Source organism: Peromyscus maniculatus, chromosome 13 (genome assembly GCF_049852395.1).
Source record: "Peromyscus maniculatus bairdii isolate BWxNUB_F1_BW_parent chromosome 13, HU_Pman_BW_mat_3.1, whole genome shotgun sequence".
Classification (NCBI taxonomy): domain Eukaryota; kingdom Metazoa; phylum Chordata; class Mammalia; order Rodentia; family Cricetidae; genus Peromyscus; species Peromyscus maniculatus.
In genome coordinates this window covers 9,877,389-9,902,241 of record NC_134864.1, presented here as the reverse complement: position 1 = coordinate 9,902,241, position 24,853 = coordinate 9,877,389, and the positions used below count along the sequence as shown (strand labels likewise).

The 24,853-nt window shown below is 50.0% G+C and overlaps 1 protein-coding gene across 1 annotated transcript in view; it reads right to left on the bottom strand.

Moving 5' to 3' along the window:
• The window catches only part of Twist2 (twist family bHLH transcription factor 2), a 49,277-nt gene extending 29,489 nt beyond the window's left edge, over window positions 1-19,788 (bottom strand). The window contains exon 1 of the mRNA XM_006995456.3: window positions 19,101-19,788. Within this exon, the coding sequence (XP_006995518.1) occupies window positions 19,136-19,618 (483 nt within the window). The 5' untranslated portion in view covers window positions 19,619-19,788 and the 3' untranslated portion in view covers window positions 19,101-19,135. The remainder of the gene's footprint in view (window positions 1-19,100) is intronic.
• Between the last annotated feature and the right edge of the window lie 5,065 nt (window positions 19,789-24,853).

Genomic DNA, 24,853 nt, shown 5'->3' with positions numbered 1-24,853 from the left:
CTTCTCTTTCTCTTTGGAGAAATGGCTATCCAAACACTTTGGCTCATTTTTTTTATTCAGATTGTCTGACTTTATTGTTGAATCTTTGGAATTCTTTATGTATTCTGGATATTAACTCATATGTGTATGTGTGTGTATGTGTGTATATTTATGTGTATGTGTTTATGTGTGTGTTGTGTGTACATGTGTGTATATTTAAGTGTGTGTATGTGTGTACGTGTGTGTGCTGTGTATATGTGTACATGTATTACGTGCATGTGTATGTATCTATGTGTATATCTGTGTGTGTATGTGTGTGTATGTGTGTATATATATATATATGTATGTGTTTGTGTTATGTGTACATGTGTGTGTATATGTGTGTACATGTGTGTTGTGTGTGTATGTGTGTACATGTGTTATGTGAATGTGTGTGTATCTGTGTGTATGTCTGTGTGTGTATGTATATATGTGTGTATCTATGTATATCTGTGTATATCGCTCTGTGTGTGTGTGTGTGTACTCACACTGCGTGTGAACATAGACATTGATGCCAAGTGTTCCCTTCTACTGTTCTCTACCTCACTGTTGGAGACGGAATCTCCCACAGAACCTGAAGTTCATTGTCTCAGCTGTGAGACCTGTGTCTGCTCCACTGTGCCGGGGTTACAGGTGTGTTTCCCCACACCCAGCTTTTTATGTAGGTGCTGGGGATTGCTGGGGATCTTCCCAGCCCCTTGGGTATTAACTCTATCAGATTCATGATTTGTGAGTGTTTCTTCCCATTCCATGTGTGACATCTTTACTGTTCTCAAATGTTTTCGTGCCCAGAAGTTTTAAGGCTTCGTGGCACCAGACTGTTTCTGCCTTTATTGCCTGCCTCCCATCAGGCGACAGCAGCACCCTGGACCAGTCCCCTGACCCTGAGACTCCTTCGATAAACTGTTCTTGCTGCACTAGAGTCAACTCCCACCCCACGCAGATCTGCTCACTCCAAGTGTGGCTTTGCTGGAGTTTCTCTCTGTCTAGTCCTCCCCCGACTCCGCATTTGTAAGGAAACACTTCAATCATTTGCCGTCCTGACAATCTGCCATTTCATGCTTCCTTAAGTCCCCATAGCCAGCTCTCAGGGTGCTGATCCTACCAGAGCCCCCAGCCCTGGCCAGGCTAAGCCATCCCACACATCCTCAAACACCAGGGTGACACAGTCTCAACACCACCCTGTGGGACACAGAATGATTGATTCTCTCCTTGTTTGTAGCCTGGACACCCGATGCCTACTGAACCCTTTGAGACCTACTTTCTCATTCTATCTTAGACTATTCTAGGGCGTGACGTCAGCAAAAGCTACACTGAGATTGTGGCTTGTCACAGATGCGATCACCCAGCATTGCCTAGATGCCCACCCTTCTCCCTCAAACCCCAGGAAATGCTATTTGCATCTCCAGGGAAACAGCTTGGAAGGTGACTGGTGGCTAGTGTGGCTGTACCCCTAAGTGCAGTGGGCTGAACCCCTTGTCCCGCTGAGACTCCCTGCTCTGCTTCTGGACTTACTGAGCAGGCTTGAAGGCCTTCCTTTCCAAATCCTGCCCAACTGTGGAATTAGACGGAGCCCTGTGTGCCACTGTAGGGTGGCAGCTCCCAGGAGAGCACGCTGGAAGCTTGGGGCCTCCGAGGTCAGCTCCTCCCTGAGCTCTGTTTTAGACTGCTGTGCTTGATGAGATCCCGGGGCCTTTCCCTCAAGGGATCAGGAGCCAGGTGCAGGAAGCCACAGCTGGGCCGGTACCCCCGGACTCCAGGGGCTGGAGTCAGCAGGGATGACTCTTTGGTGGTCACCACACAGACAGGAAGGTGACTAGGCAATACCAGCTGTCTTCTCAGCCTGAGGTTTCCCTGGGAACTTTGGTTCTGTGGCATCCATGCTTTGTCTCCTGTTTGCTGAGCCTCCTCCCGACGGGGTCTCTGACGCCGCCTGCTGCTGCTGATCTTCAGCTTCAGCCCATCTCCCGCGGCCTTCCCTCACATGCTTCTGTTTGGTCCCAGGACCACAGCCAAAGCCACCGTTGGCCTTTTGGGGCCCATGTCCCTCCCTCCCACCTCACACAGGCTCTGCTGACCCTGAGGACCCCTGTCTCAACAGTTTCTAGTTCTCAGTTCTTGGCCAGTGGTGAAGCACACACATGTCCAGCCTGTGTGTGGATCTCACATGAGCACACACATGTCCAGCCTGTGTATGGGTCTCACATGAGCATACATACATGTCCAGCCTGCGTGTGGGTCTCACATGAGCACACACATGTCCAGCCTGCATGTGGGTCTCACATGAGTACACACACATTTCCAGCCTGCGTGTGGGTCTCACATGAGCACACACTTGTCCAGCCTGTGTGTGGGTCTCACATGAGCACACACATGTCCAGCCTGTGTGTGGGTCTCACATGAGCACACACATGTCCAGCCTGTGTGTGGGTCACCCACTAACTCCTCAGATGTTTTCCTGTCCATGTTTCACTTGGTGCTAGGCCCTCTGCCTAGGCCTTGGAAAGGCACGGACTCACAAATGACTCTGACAGAGGCACACCGGGTGTCATGGCTAAGGACCATCACTAGAGGGCGTTCCGGGGCCAGGGAGCCTAGACAGTTACAATAAGTGCCAGGAGGGATGACCAGAGCTCCCCCATGGGTGGAGGCAGCCACTGGAGAGGGACAGAGAGGTGTTCAAGCTAAGTGGCAGGAGAGCAAAGACACAGACCAGCGTCTGGATCCCTGTCACTCTGTTCTCAGGAGCACTGGGCACAGAGCGGAGGGGTCAGGCTCAACGCAGGGCAGAAGCAAGACGAGGCGAGGCCGGTTAGGTTGGTCAAACTGCTGGGCAGTGGGGGTTGGGGAAAAGGAACCAAGAGTTGGCAGGAAATGCCAAACACCCTGCGGGACACACAGCTCCTGTTACCCCAGGAACCTTGTGAGTCGGACCAGCTTGTGTACAGGCAGACAACATGAGGAACAGCCAGCGAGGGTCAGAACGATGTCCCTGCTTGAACACCACGAGGCAGGGAAATGGGAAGCACTCCATAGCCGGCGGCGGGGGGGTGGGGGGGCGTTTTGGTCACATGTGGCATTTTCCTTGGCAGTTTGGCTGGATTTGGAATCACCTAGGAGACACACACCTCTTGGTTTGTGAGGATTTTACCATAAAGTTTTAACTGAGCATTGAAGACATCTCCTAAGTGTGGGTGGCAGTCGTCTCCGGATGGTGGTGGTGGTGGGGACCGAATACGAAGGAGAAAGGGGGCAGGGCACCAGCGTTTGTCTCTCTGCTTCCTGACTATGTGACCAGCCGCCTCCTGCAGGCTTGGGGGGTAGATCTCCCGGGCCACAGACGCAGGGGGTGGAACACACACTCTTTCTCCTCCTGGAAGTGAACACATTGGGCCACCTGGAAGCAGTTGGCAAGAATATAGGAAATGCCAGCAAGCGCCTGACTGTGATGGGGTGGGGGTGGGGGGTCTCACCCTTAGGGCCTACACACGGCAGCTGGGATGGATAGCTGCCTCACATTTGCAAAAACATATCTCACTAGAACCTGGGACATATTTCACAAGGGGAAATGGAATGTTTGGGCACAGACTACCTGGGTTCACTTCCTAGCTTCTGCCGATTGTGGTCCAGTTTCTGGGGCCCCCAGTTTCCCTGTCTGTGAAACGAGGGTGGTCCAGCATCTCTGGGCCTTTTTTTTTTTTGAACTTAGAAGCTACAGAACAGTGCAGACCGTCTGTGCTGATGCACCCACTGGGGCCCTCTGCCTCTGCAGAACAAGATGTCTGTGTCCCCAGGATCAAGAGAAGAGAAGAGACTCGCAGCCACCTTGCAGCCAGGTCCTCCGAAACCTTGCATGCTTGGAGACTCCAGAGCCTCTGACCTCGATTGACAGAAGGTCCAAGCCCATCCCACATCCCAGACTCTGGATGCTTTGTCGGGAGGAGACAGGAGTACTCTGGTACTCGGTGCTCAGGAAAGGGGATGGGCAGTCAGTGTTTCCCAGGGTCGAGGTAGAGGACCTGGGAAGGCACATGCAGGAGTGGCTTCTGTGTCCATGTCGTCCAGGCACGGACAACTCCAGAGCAGGTGTCTGTAGTAGTTTATCCTCAGAGTACCTCAACCCCCCCCCCCCCCCCGCCAAGATCTCTACCCAAAGGGCAGTAGGTCCCCGAGGACCCACTGGTCTGTTTCTACCCTGCTCAGCTTCTCTTCCGGTGAGGTCCAGCCTTCCACCCTGATCTCCCTTCCTCAGGGTGACCTGGCTTTTGGGCTGGGTGGGGTGTCCTTAGAGCTGGGAGCCGCCTCCCACCCTGTACCCCAGGGATCAGTCAGACTTTCCTGCTTCGTTTATTCACACAGCCAGGAGACACAGCTCTGCTCTGAGTCACCCTGCTCCCGGGGCTCTGATTCATGGAGGAGGCCCCTGCAGGGGGATGACCCCAGCCATTAACTTCTTGCTTTCTTGAGGTCTCTACAAAAGGAATCCTCAGTTTGAATCAAGGACCAAGGTGCAGGCCTATGAGAGCTTGGCATATTTATGGTGGAGAGTACTGCAGAGGGGATCTGAGCGTGGGAGAGCTTGCCCCTCACCTCTGGCCACTTCCCGCCTTGCTGATGGAAACTCACAAAAATGTCAGTCATTACTCTGAAAAAGATTTGGTCATCTGGCAAGTGTGGTCCTAGAATTTGCCAGAAGTATGCGTCAAATGTGTGAAAGAAAACAGGAATAACAAAAATCAGATTATGACCAGGACTCCAAAAGGAGACATAAGATTCAGCACCCCCCCCCCCCCGGGAGGCTGAGCTGGTCCTTCATTCCATGGCAGGGCCGCAGAGAACGGGCCCTGGGGAAAGGGGCATCCAGGGGGCCCCGGGTCAGAAGCTAAGTCCACACGGTATCACCAACACTCCCAGGTCCTAAGCACGAGCCACCCAGAATACCAGGCTGGGACCTGGGTGCTGGGTGCCTAACTTTTTACCCCATGGAACAGCAATACCATCACCTACAGGTAAGTGACTTCCTTCCTGCTCCCAGGACTGAGGTGGCTTTAGAGTGTTCTTCTCAGCGTGGCTCAGGGGAGTAGCCAGTGAGTTCACTTAGGTGTGCTTGCTTCTTTCTTGTTTTCTGCTAGCTTCCACAATCTGCTGTGACTAGTGTACCCTCAAATGCACACAGAGCAATAGAGAATGCAGAGAGGAACCAGAGCTCTGAGGTCAGTCTGCCAGCAGGAAGATGAGCATTTAGGGATCATGGGATCTCTGTCCTACAGCTGAGGACCAGTCATGGACCTCGTGGCAGATGGCCCTGGCAGATGGAGCTCAAGGTGCAACCTCATAGTCAAAACGGCAGTCCATGTGGTCAAGGGGAGCCTGTGAGCTATGCTGTTGACCTAAGGCAGCCTAGCTGACGCACTCCAGAGGAATGCACCAGATTAACCCAACAGTCATTGTGTGAGAACACAGATGGGGTCGTCCATGGATTGAGAAAAACATGACAATATCCCTCAAAAGACCACTTGCTTGTTTTTGGTGTAGTGCTAAGAATCAAATCCAAGGCCTGCAGCATGCTGGGCCAGCACTCCGTCACTGAGCCACCTTCCTGGACCACTTCAGTAGGATGCAGAGAGGATGCTGAGAGAAAGTTCTAGTGAGAACCCATCCCCTGAGGAGGGACGCTAAGACAGCATGGTGAAGGCACTTTTTCACAGAGGCGGGCGGAGAAGTGCGGTTCTGTAGGAAGAGGTGCTGGTGGGCATCCTCCGTCTTTAAGAATTCCCGGCCAACTCCGGGTCTGTGCTCGAAGACAGCAAAAGCGATTCAAGGCATCAGCTGGCCATTTATAAACCATGGTTGTCAGCGTCCCAGGCTCACTGCGCTACCTCAGTGGATCCCAGCCCGAGGGCTTTTCTACTTTGTATAGTACAATGAAATGAAGATGGGAGGTGGTGTTTCACATGACTGCGTTGTGTGGTTTTAACAGCTCTGTGTTTGCTATTGATTATTATTACGTTCCCACTGTGTCTAATTTATGAATTAAAAACCGTGGTTCTGTGGGTAGGAGAAAGCAGTGTGCACACAGTCTCATGTTATCTGCAGGTATCAGGGGCTTCAGCTGTGTCTTGGCAGACAAGGAAGTCAGCTTCGAGGAAAAGCAGTTAGGAGGACAGGGAGATGTCCTCTTGGGTACTTGTCCAGTGACCCCCCCCACTCTGGCAGCTCTTTCTGGAGAAGAGTTCTCTGACCTGGGCATACTTAGAGTTTTCAGTCTGGCACTGCATGATCTCCACCCTTCATACTCCCTGGCATCCTTTTATAATGTAAGTCTCTTGAGTGGATGTGGAGAGAGCTGATGTGTAGCTGGACTATATTCAGGACAGCTCAAAACTTCTCACTAATGAGAGCAAATCTGTATAAATTTCTTTTGTTAGGCAGACCTGCCATTATTCACTTGGAACAGTGGTTCTCAACCTTCCTAACGCTGGGACTCTTTAATACAGTTCTTCACGTTGTGGTGACCCCCAACCATAAAATTATTTCATGGCTACTTCATAACTGTGATTTTGCTACTGTTATGAGTTGTAAATATCTGACATGCAGGATGCCTGATATGCTATTCCCAAAGGGGTCAAGACCCACAGGTTGACAACCACAGACTTCAAAGGCTTCCTAGAAACAGAATTGCTGGTTTCAAGGGTGTTCCAGCTTGAGTGTGGCCCAAGGGCTGAATACCTGCCTAGCACTCCAAGGCCCTGACTTCCACCCCAGCACTGTAAAGGGGTGTCAAAAGTGGTAGCGTGGATAACCCAGAAAGTGCTTTGAAAACGGATATTCCCAACTTAACAAATCTAGCTCTTCTTAGATTTGCATGAGCTATTTCCCAGCGCAGGGATGGGGAGCAAGGCCCACCCCAACTTTCCTCAATTCTGAGGATGATCATATTTTTTCATCCTAATGAACCATAACATCTGCCTATTTTATTTAGGATTTCTAGAATTATCATTGAAATTTCACACCTTTCCTGGTTCTTTTTTTAACTATTGTGAATGCATAATTTTGCTAATATTTTCTAAGTCACCATAGTTTGTTCAGTGTCTAGTAGGAATACGGACCGATTGTAAAGTAGGCCAGAGAAGATGTTGCTGGACAGGAATGTTGAGGAAACTTCTTCTGTCCTCCTGGATGCTTTTCCTCACAGCCGTCTGAGGACCTCAGTGGATATGAAATGTCAGATAGCATTTTTTTGTTTTGTTTTGTTTTGTTTTTTTCTGGTGTGTTTTAAATGTGATTGACATAGTTTCCGGCCTATAGAAGGCTAAGGTTTGGTTAGGTGGACGTCACTCTTTGGGACCTGTCCTTCTACACTTAGGATGGGCAGCTGGGGGAAGTGGAAGTCAGAGGGGCCCTGAACAGTCACTGTGGGGTCTTAGAGGACAGTGGCTTTAATGTGCCAGCTGTATCTGTCTGTGATGCGGCAGGTAACTATCCCTATCGGAAGCAGCCATGAGACAAAATCCACGTGCCCTGTGGGGACTCACCAGAAGTCTGCCTTTGTTATCATTTCTCTGGGAACAGGTGCGCCGAGGGAGGAGCTGTCTGAGTGAGTGATTTCCCACCAGGCCTCAGCTTGGGAATAGTGAGGTACTGTGGGAGGAAGCATGACAAGCCCAGGCGTGCTGACCTGGCTCATGCCACCTGCAGGACATCTCTGAAAACCACAGGAGGCGAGCAATGTCACACAGACGCATGTGAGCAGGGATGGACATGACAGTCTCTGCTGAGTGACTGAAAAGCTGAAGTGGGTAGAGAGATGGGCAGCGTCCCTAGAAAACACGTGTGCTGCCTGTGCAGTAAGAGTATCCATCTGCAGTGCAGAGCCCCGCAGATGCAGGAGAGCCCAATTGGGGCAGGAACAGGGGGCTACAAGACCATACAGTGTCTGTATTGACAATGACTTAGTTCTCTCGCCAAGACAACATAATAACTTAACCAGGGTCTCAGGCCATTCTGTTTCCGCCTACACTTTTGGAATCTCTCTATCTGTCTTTCTGTCTTTCTGTCTGTCTGTCTCTCTCTCTCTCTCTCTCTCTCTCTCTCTCTCTCTCTCTCTCTCTCCCCCCCCCCCCCGCCCCGGGTGGGGGGAGCATGGAGGAATGAGGAGCAGCATCACACTAAGCAGGTTTTGTGTGCTGGCAGCTTCCTGGGGATGTGCGGAAAGTCTTTCTACCCAGATTCTCAAAATCCGGATGATGCCAGGGCAGCAGTGTCTGGGTTTCTACCAACATCTCGGCACTAGAGCATATGGTCCCACCAAGTGGTACCACCAAAGTGATGGATGGCTTTCATAAAGAAACAGGATGCAGACCCGTGAGATGACCCAGTGGGTAAAGGCGCTTTCCATCAAGACTGAGAACCTGAGTTCAGTCTGCAGAGCCCACATGATAAGAGAATCAACAGCCTCAAGTTGTCCTCTGACCTCCACACATGCGCTGTGGCTCCTTCTCACAGTAGGTAGATAGATGATAGGTAGATAGGTAGGTAGGTAGACAGACAGACAGATGGAAAGATAGACAGATAGATAGATGATAGGTAGAAAAACAGATAGATGATAGGTAGATAGATAATAAGTAAATAAATAAATGGTAAATATAATTTTTATTATAATAAAAGTTATTATAGTAAAATAAAATTTTACTATAATAAAAGGAATAGGACTGGACCCTGCCAACAAAAATACAGAGCCCTCCTGCCTGTTCCTCTTGGCTGGCTGGCCGTGACAGTGTCGCAGGGACACATTTGGAACACAGCAGAGTTAACCCACCTGGGAGGAAAGAAAGGAAAAAGTGAGAAAGAAGGAAAAACCTAATCTAATCACCTTGAGTGACATGACGCCACCTTCCTGGTCCCTCCTTTCTAGGGACAGCATCTACCCAGAAGGTGGGTAGGGATTTCGCATCCTTGCTGTTGGTACCAATGCTTGGAGAGTCTCTGGATCTATACACCAGCCTGAAGTGGTCTTCTATGCAGGTGGACAGACTAGTCCAGGTGGGTCTGCCCCTGTCACCAAGGTGGGCAAGGCAGCCTCTAGCCACCCCATTACCAACCCGCAAAATGTCCCCTGCCCTTGTCAAGTGGGTGGCCCACTCACTTGCTCATCTCTACCCCATCCCTCAGAGTTCAAGAAGTCAGTCAGGCTTTGAGAGCTGTGAGGACTGAGCAGATACCTTACTTCAGTCAGGCAAAAGAAGAACATGCTATCAGCATTTATGAAGTGGGAGTCGGGGGCATGGCGAAATAAGCAGAATACAAAACCTGTGATTTGAATAATTTTAAAATATTCCATAACTGTAGGATCAAATGCATTCCTGTTGTAGAAACACCATCACTAGAACATTCCAGAACATTTCCCTCACTCCGTACAGAAATCCCACACCTGTTAGCAGCCACTCCACTTCAGGCCTGCCAGGCTGCAGTCAGCTTCCTGCCTTTATATACATTTCGTAGAAATGGAGTTGTACAAGGTGTGGCCTTTTTCAACCCACGTGTCCAGCTTCACATGTTTACAAGACTGACCCCAGCAGTATGTGGGTCTGGCCTCTCTTCCTCTGACTAGGTGGAACTCTTATTTCCACCCCTCCCTGGACTGATAGACATGTGCTGTTCCTGCCTTCCAACTGTTGTGAGCATCTCTACACATACACAGGTTTCCGTGGGCACACCTGTTTTCAAGGCTCCAGGTTACATATATGTGATGGAGCTGCTGGACCAGATTGGCACTTAGAGTTTTTGGTAGTTGAAGGGCTATTAGAAATGCCCACCATTTTCCAAATGGGGAAACTGAGGCCCAGAGAGTCACCTCCCACCACCACACACCACCTCAGAAAACTGCAGACCTGGGAGCAGAAAAGTGTCCCTTACTCTATGCCTGACTTTGGGTGTCTCATTCGAGACCATCCATCAGATACAAGGCAGTGGGTTTTGCCTAAGAAGGCCCTCAGGGAACCCGCTTGCTACATAAGGCAACGGGTTTTGGTTTCTGTCTAATTAAAAGTTCCCAAATTAGAAAAATACCACGTCAGAAGTTTCTGAAGGGAAAGAGTCACATGTGATTTATTCTGGAAACAGTGACCTAAATTAATTGCAAAATCCATTGTGTGGAGCCACGCCGCTCACATCCAGCCGCAAGCATTTAGCCATCCCCAGAAGCCATTCCTGAAGGCTGCACTCGGTGGCATGCACCACGCAGGAGGGGTGCAGACGGCACCCAGGGACAGACACACAGCAAGTGCTCCTTTGTCTTCTGCTTGCCCTTTCCCTCTCTCTGGGCAGAAAAAGTGAAACTATGTAATTGACATGAAACAATACTTGCTGTAAACACAGGGATCAGCGGACCCGGGAGACTCAGCACCGACCGGGAGACACAGACTATAGAAAAGCCTCAGCGTGGCACCTTCCTTCATCACCAGAGTCATGCTGCTCAGGAGGAAGGTTGCTCTACTGGGTGGTCTGGTTCTGTTTTCTCTGAGCCTCGGTGGCACCTGGCAGGCTCTCCTCTACAGGCTGCCCTCAAATGCACAGTGACTTTTGAAGCATTGCCCACCACGGAACTGTACGTACCGGGAAAGGACAGTCAACTGAATCATCGCTTGCCACTTCCTCTCATTAGCTCTGTGGAGGCTGAGTAGTGGTGCTGGGCTCACACTGAGAGAGGGACCACTGTCTCTCCCCAAGGCTTCGAGGCCCTCGAGATGCCAGGATAGTGGGACAGCCCTTTGCACACAGCCCTCAGGGGCCTTTCTCTCTCTGCCTCCACTGTCTGGAAAGGGTCCTTTTGTGCCCCTGGCCACTCAAGCCTTCTTCCCAGGACCCTGACTCCTGGCCTGAGGACTTCTGCTTTCCCTAGCATCTCAAGGCCTCTGGTCTCGGCAGGGGTCTCAGAAGCAGGACCACTACCGTAGTTTTTCTGATTCCCTTCACAGAGCGGTGTTGATGTCTGAGACTCAACAGGAGGCCAGGGCTCTGGGCTTTGTGGCATGCGCTATCCTGGACCAACCTGGGCCCATGGGACTGCTGAGGCCTTGTAGTGCTATTGTTCCAGGAAGGCAGGCGGAGTAGGGGCAAGCTGATTCTGATAGATCTCCGCCTCCTGACTCTCAGTGGTTCTCAACCTTGCTAATGCTTGTCTTTTTGTTTGTTTGTTTGTTTTTTGTTTTTTGAGACAGGATTTCTCTGTGTAGCTTTGGAGCCTGTCCTGGCACTCACTCTGTAGACCAGACTAGCCTCAAACTCACAGAGATCCTTCTGTCTCCACCTCCCAAGTGTGCACCATCTCCCGCCCCCCCCACCCCCCCTCCGGCCAGGCTGACCCTTTAATACAGTTCCTTATGCTGTGGTGGCCCCGACCATAACATTATTTTCCATGCTGTGTCACAACTTTATACAAAGTAATTTAGCTACTGTTATGAATGGTAATGTAAATATCTGATATACAGGATACCCTGATATACGACGCCCATGAAAGGGTCATTTGAAGCCCCCCCACGCTCCCTCCCCCCGGGAGTCATGACCCACAGATTGAGAACTGCTGCTCTGAGGACTTCTGGGCCGAGGCTGAGACGCTGTGGGCAGCAGTGCAGGGGGAGCCCTCACGTCCAATCGTCATCTGCCTCCTCACTCCAGCTCCCTACTCTGCCCATCTCACTAAATCCCGAGCAGTCTTCCTGTTTATATCTCATTTTCCCCCACGACTTTGTCCTTCTTGGGTAAGGGGGTTTTGTCCTATTACCAATCATAGATGGCACACACAAATGTACACGGGGTTCCCTGGGCACATGACGAAGTGAAATTGCTCCATACAGAAACGACACAGAACTGCCCACTTTTTAAGTATAAAGCACACAGAAATGCTGGGACATGAGACCAGCGTCTGAGACGGGCAGAGACGTGAAGAGGAGGACTCTGAGGAGATGGTTCAAAGGGGAGCTCTGGAGTCGGCACTAATTTGTCATCTGGAGAAACACCCCAAAGTCCACGTACAGTCCCAGCCTGCTCGCATGGCATGGGCATGCCCTTGGTTGCACAGGGGAGATCAACCCCATAACTCTCTGAGCTCTACTTGAGGGAGTTACCTGTTCTGCCACACCCTCGGGTAGGGACACATCTGGTCCCCTGTGCAGTTTGGAGTTCGGTAAAGCAAGTCATTTTGGAAGAGAAAACTCCACCAAGTAGGACATTAACAGGCTCTTGGACACAGATACAGATTTCTGATTGAGGGCATTTTATTCTAATAGTTAGAAAAACCATCTAGAAAACAAAAGCAGCTACCAGTTAAGGAGAAGGGCCTCCAAACACACTTGTGGGTCTGGGGGTCTGGGCGAGCAGTTCACACTGCATGGAACTCCCAGGACTCTGGAATGACAGGGTCCTTACAGAGGGTGTGTTTGCCCCTCCAACATGACCTTGTCACTCTGGGAAACCGAAGGTCAGACTTGGTGATATTCCTCTCTACCCTTTAGGTGGGAAACCTCACTCCGACCTCAGGAAATCATTTTTTTTTTTTTTTCAAAGTCGACATCCTAACTAAAGAAAGAGACAACCAGCACACTGGGTCAGAGGAGGAAGGACAGAATTTCCAGGGGAAGGATGGCTCACTAGGCCAAGAGACTCAGTAGCCAGATCCTTCACTAGAAGGTTCCTAGCTCCATGTGCAGCATAAGCAGATCCATTTGACGAGGAGAGCCCCAGAGGCTGGGCCTGCACTAATGGATTTCGATAGTTAGAAGTTAGTTTATATGCAGTCTGTGATTCAGAACTAATTGATTTCGGGAAAAGCAATCCCCAAATAAGATGCCATTCACATATTAACCCCATGCACATCAATAGAGGCACGCTGATGCTCAATTTTAAAAAATGCCTTTCTCTGCTCCTTTCTCTCCCACCTTGTAGACATGTGGGTATTTTTTTTTTTTTTACAGAAATAGTAACAGTGTTTTTTATTTATCAAGGCAAGCAATCTCTTTAAGAATAAGGTTTAAAGTTTGCAAAAGTTTCTGGAGAGCGCCCCAGCCCATGTAGAGATTGCAGAGCCTGCCAGTGACCTGGCCTGATTCACCTGGGGCACCCCTCTTAACCCCTGGGGTGAAGTCTGAGAAAGACCATGGACACGCTTATCTTCCAGGGGAGGCAACTGGCTGTTGACTTCTGATCTCTCGGCACACCCAACTAAATCAGTCCACTCACAGACCTGAGAGGGATGACTGGAGCATTCCATTCGTCTCTAGATGTGATGGAAAGACAATGCTGGCTGCTGGCATTTCCGCTCAGGGAGTGTTAACTCTGAGTGGAGCACATAAAGGCGCTCTCCAGGCAGCAGAGCACCAGTTTATCAGATTCAGGCTACACTTCTTCTCTGGAGTCTGTTTATTTTACAAGGCAACCCTTTCCTGCTGTCCAAGCAAGCAAGACTCTCTGGGACCTTCTGAACAGGGGTCACAGAAAGGCTGGGTATGGGGGTGCTGGAGAGATGCTCAGGAGTTAAGCGCACTGGCTGGTCTTCCAGAGGACCCAGGTTTGATTCCCAGCACTCACATGGTGGTTCAGAACCATCTATAACTCCTGTTCCAGGGACCTGATGCCCTCTTTTGGCCTCCACAGGCACCGGGCACACATGTGGTACACGGACATACATGTAAATAAATCACCCACACTCACAAAGTAAAACTGAAATTATATGAAAAGACACATAGAAGAAGGAGCGAGGACTGGTTGGCACTTGTTTGTGGGACAAAGGGAAATGGTTCACAGGGAGAGTGTGGGCCTTCCTTCTTTCTGAGCCAGGAAGAGGGTTACAGAATGTTGAGGTTTCCTTCAAATCCACCGTCCCAGTCACAACCCAGATAAGCAGAAACACAGATGAACTCCAGAACATCTTCCCCAAAAATATGCCTTTGATGGGCACGCTCTTTGGGTAGAATGTGAACTAGACGGGATTTTAGAGTCGCTGCCTGGTATCGAACTCAGAGTTCCGCCCCATCCTTCATGGGAGTGGCAGAAAACAGAACCACAGAATTGAAGGGCTCAGCTAGGTCAAAGACGCTTCTCCTGAGATCCCAGAAATGAAGTCACAGTTCTAAAGAGGCAGAGGCTGGCTTATCCCCATCTTCCCTTGGTCACATGATGAAGGGAAGCCCTGGAGGAGAGGAGGCTGAGCCCTGAGAGGCTCCGTAGACCCAATACCTGGGGTTCTCAGCCCTGTCTCACTCATAGTCACAGGACTCGACAAGATTCTGAGCAGGAGTTAGGGAACAGTAACAAAAACATTCCACGCTGCTCAAACACTCAGAATAACTGTTTTCAAGGAGCACTGAAGGTTTCCTTCATGTTGGAGTCAAGTCACACAGTAGCCTCTCCAGCTTCAGATCCAAAGTTCCCTTTGATGTGACAACCATTGGTAATCTCTGAGCAGGGGTGGGGGAGGGATTCCACTGTGCCTCAGTTTATACCAGCATGAAAATTACAGCCTTAACATCACATTCTCATTCCAAATAAACACTCAGTTAAGGCCGTTTAACATAGCTAAAACACATCGGAAGGCTTGCTTGCAGAATCCATACAAAATGTGTTCTCAAGACAAAGTTCATGATTTGAGATCTCATCCCATGTCTCTGTCTCTGTCTCTGTCTGTCTGTCTGTCTGTCTGTCTCTCTCTCTCTCTCTCTCTCTCTCTCTCTCTCTCTCTCTCTCTCTCACACACACACACACACAGATACACACACACACAAACTCTGAAACTTGAATCTTTACATTACATTAGAGTGAATCACTCTAAATCATTCTTTAAAATTTTATTTTGATGAATATAATGATGAGCCAATGTAGATATTTGTGTAGATTTTTAGTTTATTACTCAGAGATAAAACAGTAATAATACCTTATGAGACTGGCCCATTTAAACACAGAGATTATTTCGTATAGAATATGTTTAATTTTTTTTAACTGGGAAGGAAAATTAGGAGAAGTGGAGGTACAGGTGATGAATATGATCAAAAATATAGTATGCTTGAAAGAAAGTGTCTTCATGAAACCCATTGCGTTGAAAATGTTTATATACCAATAAATACTTTAAAATGTTTAACTTTGAGGTAACTTTAATTTTTCAGAAGTTTCTGTGATTTTATTCATTTCTCCTGACGATGGCGTCTTCCCAAACTCGAAAACTTCATAGCCCCTAGACCTTCAAGTGTTATCATGTTATTCCTGCATGTGCATGTGCGTGCGTGCGTGCGTGTGTGTGTGTGTGTGTGTGTGTGTGTGTGTGTGTTCAGTGCCTTGCAGTTTTATCACATGTGTAGGCTCGGGTGACCGTGCACACTATCTTTGGAAGCAGTTTCTGACTTTTGAGTTTCATCTTGGTTTTTGAAAACAGCTCTGTGTGAGTCTCTTCAATCCTTTTCCTTCTGTATCACGGCCTGTCTCTTGGCTACAGTAACGAACTCGTCTCTTTGAATTTTACAACCTCCTTCATGAACTCACTGCTGGGGGAGAGCTTTGCGTTCCCTTGCTTTCTGTAGCACGCTTCTGCTTTCCCAAGAAAAGAAACAAACATACACCACATTCCTGCCCGACTCACAGGGCTCTTAAAGATACCAGGGAGAAAAGATGGACGCAGACATTAAGCTGAAAACTTGCCACAAACGTGCAGCCTTTAAACTTGGCTTATTAAAATGTTTTTTTTTTAAAGTCTGCATTTAAGCTCCAGTTATGAGTTACAGTGCCCTGCGCACAAAGAGTGGACTTCGTGATGTCTTTGCCAGGCAAAATTAGCCCCGCATCTGTGCCTTCTTTTCGGGACACAGGCGCGTGAGGCTGGCGTGAACAATGCTTCCAGGCTTACAACCTGCTTGAAAGAGAGGCATTTTCAGAAAAACCTCCATAAAGGACATTTCAGATGACCTCAAAACGCCATTCCAGCCTCTTCCAGCCTCTTCCAGCCCCCTTGCCAGCCAGATGGGAGGCAGGGAAATGCTGCTGCCCTTTAGAAGTTCCGCTCCTCCCCCTCCCACCCCCCAGCAGCTCTTACTGTAGGGAACTCTGTAAGACAATCTCACTTGCATTTCAGGTAACTCAGCTGTTTGGTCTGGTGTACCCACAAACAAAAGCTCCGCTGGGATTCTGCATTTCCGCTCCTCTCCAGGAAGAGTTTTCTTTGGAGACTAGCTAACTACCCGGATACAGCAAACACCTCCAAGGGAGCAAGCTTCCAGAGGAGAGGAGAAGCTGACATGGGTTGGAAGCCGAGAGTCCAAAAGTGCTGGGAAAGAAAAGAAGGAAAGGAAGGTGCAGCGGTCTGAGATGAAGATCTGTTGAAAAACCGTTCAGAGTCGGCAGAATGGGAGACGATACCTCCGTCAGTGATGATGGAGGCAGCAGAATAAACTGTGACTGAGAAATGGCCGCCTTTCCCTGTCCTGGGCCAGGTGACAGCCACCCTGCTCACAGGCCTACAGCATCTCACAAACACTCAGGGCCTCTTCTGAGACTTCTTTCAGTTAGCTGAGTCCCGCTGACTGGGAAGACTCCCGACACCTAGTCTAATTGAGTTTTTGAACACCCAGCCAAGGAAAGACAGGATAAACTTTAGTATAAGTTGGACTTCATGGGCCAGGCCATGTTTCTCTCCACAGTCAAGAACAATTTAGGCTTTGTGTTGTTAGTAAAAATATGTCACAATAGACATTAAAATTATATACGCGCCACTAAAACATCTAGGGTTTTTTCCCCTCCTGAGGCAGATAATTAATGCTTCTTGGAAATGTTACAAAGAAATAACCAATTACAATTAGTAACATTTCCAAGAGACTAGAGTAATTACAATTGTATCTATGCTCCTTAAGAGTAATGGGTTAAGAACAAGAACACAAAGGTGTTCCTTAACAACTGGGAATACATTAGACCAAGGCAGGTCGAGCATCAGTGTATCAAAGGTGGGTGCATTTCCTTGGAAAGAGTCCTCTGTGTGCAGACACCAGCTTACCTGACCAGCTATTGTATTTCATCATATGAAAGTAAACATGACTGTTTCTTGCTTTCCAACTCAATGTGTTATCTGATCGTTTCATGCCTTTTTGTCCAAATAAGCTCTTCACATTTTTCATTTGTTTATTACAGATACTGCGTTTTGGATTTTAAAACATATTTGATTGCAATATGTGATTGAGTCAAAGTTTTTGAAGAGAGCAATTATCTTAAAATGAATTTTAAATGTCCCTACTAAATTCTTCCATCAGGGTAATATCTCCTAGTGTTGGCTTTCAATAATTTTCTGCAGGGCTATCTTAACTATAATTTTGTTGACATTTTCCTTAAACAAATGCTATGTGTGTGTATAAGAAGATGGTGTATTTCATCTGCCTCTGCTTCCTCAGACGCGCTGTAAACTATGGTGGTATGAAGAGTGAGTGGAAGTTAACTAATGGACACTCATAATTTAGGCAGCAAAAACCAGAATTAATGTATCATCCTTTGTAGCTTCGAGCACTCGGCCAACCCAAACTTTCTTTCTTAGAGAAATACGTGATTGAGACAATTCCCATCTGTTTTTGACAAACACAAGGGAAGATTCCCACCAGTTACTCTGTTAAAAGCTCTTCTTAACAACTATAAAATGGTCATTATTCAGGGGGTTTATTTCATCAAAACAATTTTTGGTGATAGAAAGAAAGAAAGGAAGGAAGGAAGGAAGGAAGGAAGGAAGGAAGGAAGGAAGGAGAGAGAGAGAGAGAAAGAAAGAAAGAAAGAAAGAAAGAAAGAAAGAAAGAAAGAAAAGAAAAGAAAACCCATTGTACGAGACCAATGTTTTGTAGTCAGAGCAGAAACTTTCAAGATATTATAAAACGATAAAAATAGAAATAGATGTTTAGGACAATGGGTGGCCGTGCTGATACTGATTAATTTAAATTCCTTCTGTGTAAAGTGGAGACTTTCATTTAAAAGAAACATCACCAGATGTGTGAAAAACTAAGGGAAATTAAGTAGGAAGGATTTTCTACACCACTCTCCCTAAAAAGATCACAGCAAGGCCTCCAAAGAGCGGAGCCCTCAATCTTGCCTGGAAAACATTGACTCTGGAGCTGCCTAAACAATCTGCTAAGCCGCGGGTGCAGGACGTCCTAAATGCTCTTCTAGAGAGAAACACACCTTCCAGGGATCAGCGGTGTCCAGGTGCCTTCTCCCCAGGCAGGGCCCAGCACACACTGCTTCTTCACCCCCATCCTATGCTCAGACCTGTTACCCCGACTAGATCCCTTGCGTTTTCTTGCTGCGGCGCGGGCGGGACTCCTCTGTGTCTTTCCAAGTTCAAGGCTGGTACGCTAGGCGCCCAACTCTAGATAAGATCCACCTGCCTGCCCTGCAGCCAGCAACTCCAAGCCCTGCATCCACCCTGGCCTGGGTGCCTGGGGTCTCCTGCGCTCCTGGCGCCCAGCGATCTGCTCCGCAAGGCTGTGACCCTGGAGCGCAGGACAGAAACCTCTTTGACTTCCCAGGTAAACTCCCGCGGCGCCACCGGCCCGCATCACAGTACCTACTCAGCAGGCTAGAGCTCAAACGCTCTAGCATCCAAGGCGCGGGGAGAAACTGCAGTCAGAAAGAGCTGATTGTCTGCACCACGCTCTGTGGGCTCTGTGGCTCCGCAGAATGAGCGCGAAGCAACAAGTCGGACACAACCCTGCGGGCATAGCATCTCCCGGCCTCTGATGGCCTAAAGAAGACATTTTGACAGCCGCTCCCCACAGGGTCACCCACAGACACCCATCCACCAAGATGGAAAGTGTGACCATTTGTCCAAGAAGTGTATTCAGACCTTTCTTGGGAGCCACTGGACAGAGGGTTCCGAACTGATGCCCCTGGCAAAAGGCCTCGGGCGTGCCCCTGAGACAAGGGAGTTTTCCCATCTCCCGCCAATCCTTGCAGGGTGGAGAAACCCCATCCCCGTGCGGTGGTCTGAGGGATCTCGACGAGGAGTGATGCTCTGGCCCGCCCGCCTACCCACCCGTGCGTCGTGGGCGCCCATCTCACGCAGCACCTACCCTGGCGTGCGGGTCCGGAGGTGGGTGGCGCGGCGCTAGTGGGAGGCGGACATGGACCACGCTCCCTCCATGCGCCACACGGAGAAGGCGTAGCTGAGACGCTCGTGAGCCACGTAGCTGCAGCTGGTCATCTTATTGTCCATCTCGTCGCTCTGCAGAACCTGGTAGAGGAAGTCTATGTACCTGGCGGCCAGCTTGAGCGTCTGGATCTTGCTGAGCTTGTCAGAGGGGAGTGTGGGGATGATCTTGCGCAGCGCGGCGAAGGCCTCGTTGAGCGACTGGGTGCGCTGGCGCTCGCGCACGTTGGCCAGGATGCGCTGGCTCTGCAGCTCCTCGAAGGACTGCGCGCTCGGACTGCCTTTCTTGCCGCGCTTGCCCGGGGTCGGGCTGCCATCTTCGCTCGACTTCTTGCTGTAGCGCCGCTTCCGGCCGAAGCGCTTGGGCTGCCGCTCCAGCTCTTCCTCGCTGGTGCCCAGACTGTCCACGGGGGACACCGGCGAGCTGGAGCCCTCCTCCATGGCGCCCGCCCGGCGCGCGTGGGGCTGGGGGGCGCCGAGCGCACGCCGCTGGCCAAGCCCGCGGCCGCGGAGCGCAGGCTCCTGGGTCGCTTGCAAAGTCTCTGATTTCGAGGCCGGCTTGTGCAAAACCGAGGTCTCCGGGAGAGGAAGTTATTCTAACTTTTTTGGAAACTCTATCCCGGCTGGGTTGCTAAATAGCTGTCATGAGCGAGGGCGGCGCGCTGATTGGCCACGGTGGCCAGGGGCAGGACAAGTTCTGGGGCCTTCGCCGGCCGCCCCCCCCATCCCCGAGGGGGGGGGGGCGGCACTTTCAGTTTTGTCTCCTCTTTTTCGGCCCTGACTGTGGCCGGCATGTCGGAGGCCGGGTCCGCGCGTGCAGTCTGCGCTCCTACCTAAGGCGCGGGCCGCTAATCAGCGGTGCTGACTCTAGGCTCAACCGGGCCTGGCTTTGTCTGAGCCTCGTGGAGCAGATTTAGCCCTGCCAGGGTTCAGGGTCTCCACGAGGGGTGGAGGAGGCGAGTCCAAGCCCAGAGGTGCTCCGTGGACCAAGGACGCAGCTGGGAGCCTCTTGGGGCGCGCACTGAGACCTCACCGCCAGCAACGCGATCCTGCCCGCTGTGAGTGGAGCTGTGCAGGCAGAGAGCCACGACCGACCCCTGGCAGGGCAGATACTCGCGTGCTGGCAGAGATGTCCATCCACCCCTACGATCTCGTCTCTAGGAGCCATAGAGACGCCGCCCCGCTCCAGCCAGAATGCGAGCCGGGGACCACTTTTTAATTCCCATTTTCTCGGGAAACTTCGGTCTGGACACCTTTTCAGAACCTTCCCCCCTGAATGCTTTATGCTTAGGTACCACAGCGAGCCTCTGCGGGAGCGCCGGTGCCCGCCACGCCCGCCTGCCTGGCCCTGCCCTGAGTGTTGGGTCCCGGCTTGGGGCTCAACCTCAGCCTCTGCACTTTACTTGGTTTGCAAGCAAGTGGTGGACCCAGAACACTGAGAATAGGGAGAGGCTGACCCTACCCGAAGTCCCCTGCCCTGGGCACACTGGTGGGTAGCTTCGGCAGGAGGGCTCAGGAATGCAGAACATTGGGCCAGGCCTTGGTGAACAGACACCGTGGACCCCGGCCCTTTGCCATCTGGACGCTGAGCGCCAGCGCGTTTGAAGTGCTCGGGGTCTCTTTGTTCGCCAGGCCGCTCTAGCTGGGGCCTGGAGGTGGTTTACAGCTTCCTTGCCTTTGAACCTATTCCCAGGTGACCCGGGCTCAACTAGGCCGGGTCTGAGCACGGCTGTCAGAGGACTCCTGTGATCAAGGGCTGGCTAGGTCTTATTGAAGTTGAACCTGGGGCCAGAGACTCCTCAGCATCAGCAGCTCCTGGGGGCAGTCAGGCGGGCCACGAGGTGGGGCCCGCGGGCTGAGACCACTGTCCTAGGAAGCTGGAAGGGTTACTTATGGCACTTCTTGCCCCCTCACCAAAGATCTGGGTTCTCTGCTCTGGGGGACATCCAGCGCCCACCACCACCGGAGCAACGCTCTGTGGAGAGCAGGCCCACTTGCAGAGGACTGTCACAGTGCTACAGTCGTCGTCGCTCCTTAAAAGCTCCCTGGCTCCAGGAAGCTAGTTAAAGTGACCAGCCTGACTCAGGCTGAGCACCTTTCGTCCTCCCTTCTGGGAAGACCACATTTCATCCAGTACCCCAAAGTAGTTTGCTTTCTTTTTAAAATGCAAAACTAATTTAAGGAGCAAAAGAGAGTATCCAGAACTCAGGCTCCTGCCTGCCTGGGTGGCTTTTCTGGGGACTTCCGGGTGGAAGGCATCGGGTACAGGCATGCTGGGTCAATTTTGCCACCCTGTATCACTTGGGTGAGGAGTCCCATCCCCCCACTCCCCCTTCCCTGAGCCTGGACTCCCTTTAAAGTCTGGCTTAAATAAATCAGATGATATTGTCCTCTCTCTAAAACCAAAGGGTGTTTTTCCAACAGAAGCCTTCGAGTGTCCAGCCCAGCCCCCCCCCTTTCTGTGTCTGTTTCTCTTTCTCACTGTCTTCTCCCCTCCTCCCTTCCTCCAGGAGGCAGAGGTCATAGTTGAGATGGAAAGGAAAACAGCCCAGCCAAGAAGCCTCCTAGGTCTCAAGCAGCCCAGGGCTCAGTTCAGCCTGGGGATGGGGGTGGGGACATTGCATGGAACACGGAGCTGCCGCTCCAGATGGGGGTTCCCCCTTACCTAGGACAGTCGTTCTCAATCTTCCTAAGACCGCGACCCTTTAATATAGCCACTCATGTTGTGGTGAACCCCCCACCATAAAATTATTTCATTGCGACTTCATAACTGTAATTTTGCTGCTGTTATGAATTGTAATGTAAATATCTGATATGCGACCCCTAAAGGGGTCAAGACCCACAGGTTGAGAATTGCTGACCTAGGCGCTAAGCATTGATGATTTCACATGTGGCCACAGTGGTCGGCTTTTTGTGAATTCCCAGCCACCAGCTCACTTAGGTCTTTGCTCTTCTTCTGGGTGGGGCTTTTCTATCTTAAACACCTTTAACAAATCAAAATTGTATGGAGTCAGAAAAAAAAAACCCTTGCTGGTGGAATTTGGAACACCTTTCTCTCTCAGGCGTTGCCTCAGTTGAAACTTAAAAATAAAAATAAAAAAGGGAGGCATAGACAATTCCAGAGTCTCTCCAGTGTCCTGAACCGGACGGTGGGAAGGGAAACTCAGCCCTCCCTTTCTTTCAGGTTGGTTGAAATGCAACACTGATGAATAAGGAATCAGTTTGGGAAGTAATATTCTGGTTATTGATATCACCTGAATTTTTTGTCCTTTTAAAAACAAGTCATTAATAAGGCTAATAAAACCAAAGTATTAATGACACAGGAACAAAATGTGTTTGTGTGTGGATATCCACAAGACCACCCAGATTCACTCCAACATGTGTGAAATATCACGCAGTAAGGGTTCATGGGCACACATGCAGTTCTTGGTATATTTATTCATTATCGAATGTGGAAAATCATGTCAACGCTTCTTTTCGTGTGTGTAAAAATGTGTGCTTTGTTTCACGGGACTTCGATTTCTTAAATAAAAATATGAGCTGACGTTCTGAAAGCGTCTGCTATTGCTTTCTCCGAACCAGGCACTCTGTTTTCACAGTGGACTTGGTGGCTGCTGGCTGGGTACTGTCACCTGGGGATGGTCTTTCATGCTAGGACACAGTCAGACAGCTCCTAAGCTTTATTAGGATAATAAAATGTGTGCTTGATACTCAGGAAACATTTTTTACAATCCCTCAGAAGCTGTAAACATCCGTTCAAATGCTACGGCTGCTACCTTTTGTGGAATCACAGGTACGGTAAGCACACCTGTGTGCTCCTGCAGCCTCGTCGTCATAGTAAAGCGGTGAGAGAAGAGATCGGGCACTTAGCAGGGCTCCTGTGTGTGTGTGTGTGCTGGTGAACTGGGGGGTGTCACCTCCTCTTGAGTTGAGTGAGGCAAAGCTTAAGCAGACGACAGAAGCTGTTATTTGTGTAACAGACCCTGTGACCTTTATCAAGACGCTGAAGATGCCTTCTTGGTCCTTTTGCTGTTTTGGACAGCAGCCTGCTCGAGACTTACACAGCAAGAAACCTCAGGTGCCTTTCTTTTGAAACACTGTCTTAGACATGGGGCGCAGTGAACATGACGCTCATCTACAGAAGCCCTGATTCCAGAGGTGGGCTTTTGAGAAGTATGTCAGGCTGGTGGCCTGACTCTATAAGCCACAGGGGTCTTTAGCGTCACTTTGCTGAATGTTAAAAAACGTTTGGGGATCATATACTGTTGGCTTCTTAACAATACCCTATGTCACTGATGGTGCCCTTCCTAGCTGGATTTGTGTCGTTCAGAACGTTCCCTGTGGGAGCCTCTGGCAGGCCGGGGAGCAGAAAAGGCATTTACTTCTCATCCTACAATCCCAGGTTTAAGCAAGTCCCATAGTGAATTATTGACTCCTAGGGATGAGCCTGATGTCTTCTAGAAAGTGAGCCTTAGAGCCAATCCCATCTCCATTACAGTGTCAGCAGAGGATGAAGTCACACTTCACAGGACCAGAACTCAAATCCAAGGCAGGAAAGATTGTTTTTAAAACCCCGACAGGTGGATGTGTGCTGAGACCTTAGGGTAGGGCTCCACCACTGTGTTTGCGGCGTTCCCAGGGGTTTAGTCCAGCGCCAAGGCTAGAAGCATTCCCACCCTCCTTCCATCGGTCTCCCATTTCTTCCTGATTTGATGCTGCCCTGGCTTGGGGAATTTAGAAACATCTAAAAGACTAGCCTCTGGCTACATCTGCAAAGACATTTCCAGAGAGGTTGAACTGAGGAGAGAGCCTGCCTTGATGTACGTGGCGCCATTCCATGGACTGGGGTCTGAGACTATTGAAAAGGAGAAAGTGAGCTGAGCATCAGTATTCATCTTTCTGCGCTTCCTGACTGCAATTAGGCAGCCCCTCCCCCTGCAGCTGCCCTGCCTTCCTGAGCCAACATAAGCCATTCTTCCCTTAAATTGCTTCTTGCTAGGCATTCCATCACAGCGATGAAAAAGACAATTAAGATAGTGTCGGTATTCGTGTTTCCAATGGTAAAATCGCCACTGTTTCTGTCAGTCTTAACTGTAATCATTTCACATCTTTGGGAGTCAAGGTTTCTAGAGACAGAGGAAACAGACACGGGTATTTACGAGAGGAGATAAATGATGGTGCTGAATCCAGTGGAATTGGGGCTCATCCTGCATTTCTTATCAATGGGCATCCTGGTCCTGACCCATGGGATGACCTGAGATCACTGACCTTTCTGCTATCTGCCTGAATGAACCATTCATCGGTCAAGGTCTGGGGCCAAACTCTGCCCCATAAGACCGAGCATCTTTTTGTAGGGGAAGGTGAGGACAGGACTCTGTCCCAGACTGCTTGGTAATGTTAAAAGGAGAAGAGCCTAAACATGATTCCACCAGTCAGAGCAGGGCAGGATGAAAGGCCTCAGCGCAATGGCCATGGATAGAAACACAGGAGATACGATCAAACCCATGACTCACAGTGTCGGTCAAACCCAAGTTCCAGTGGTCACCATTGGCAGCTACTAAGAAGTTGGCTCGCGGCTCCGGAACGGTGAACAAAAGGGAAGGGGTAAGACTGCAGTCAGGCTTTCTCATCAACCAGGCGCGCTTCAGTCATTGAGGGGTTGCTGGGAAAACGGCC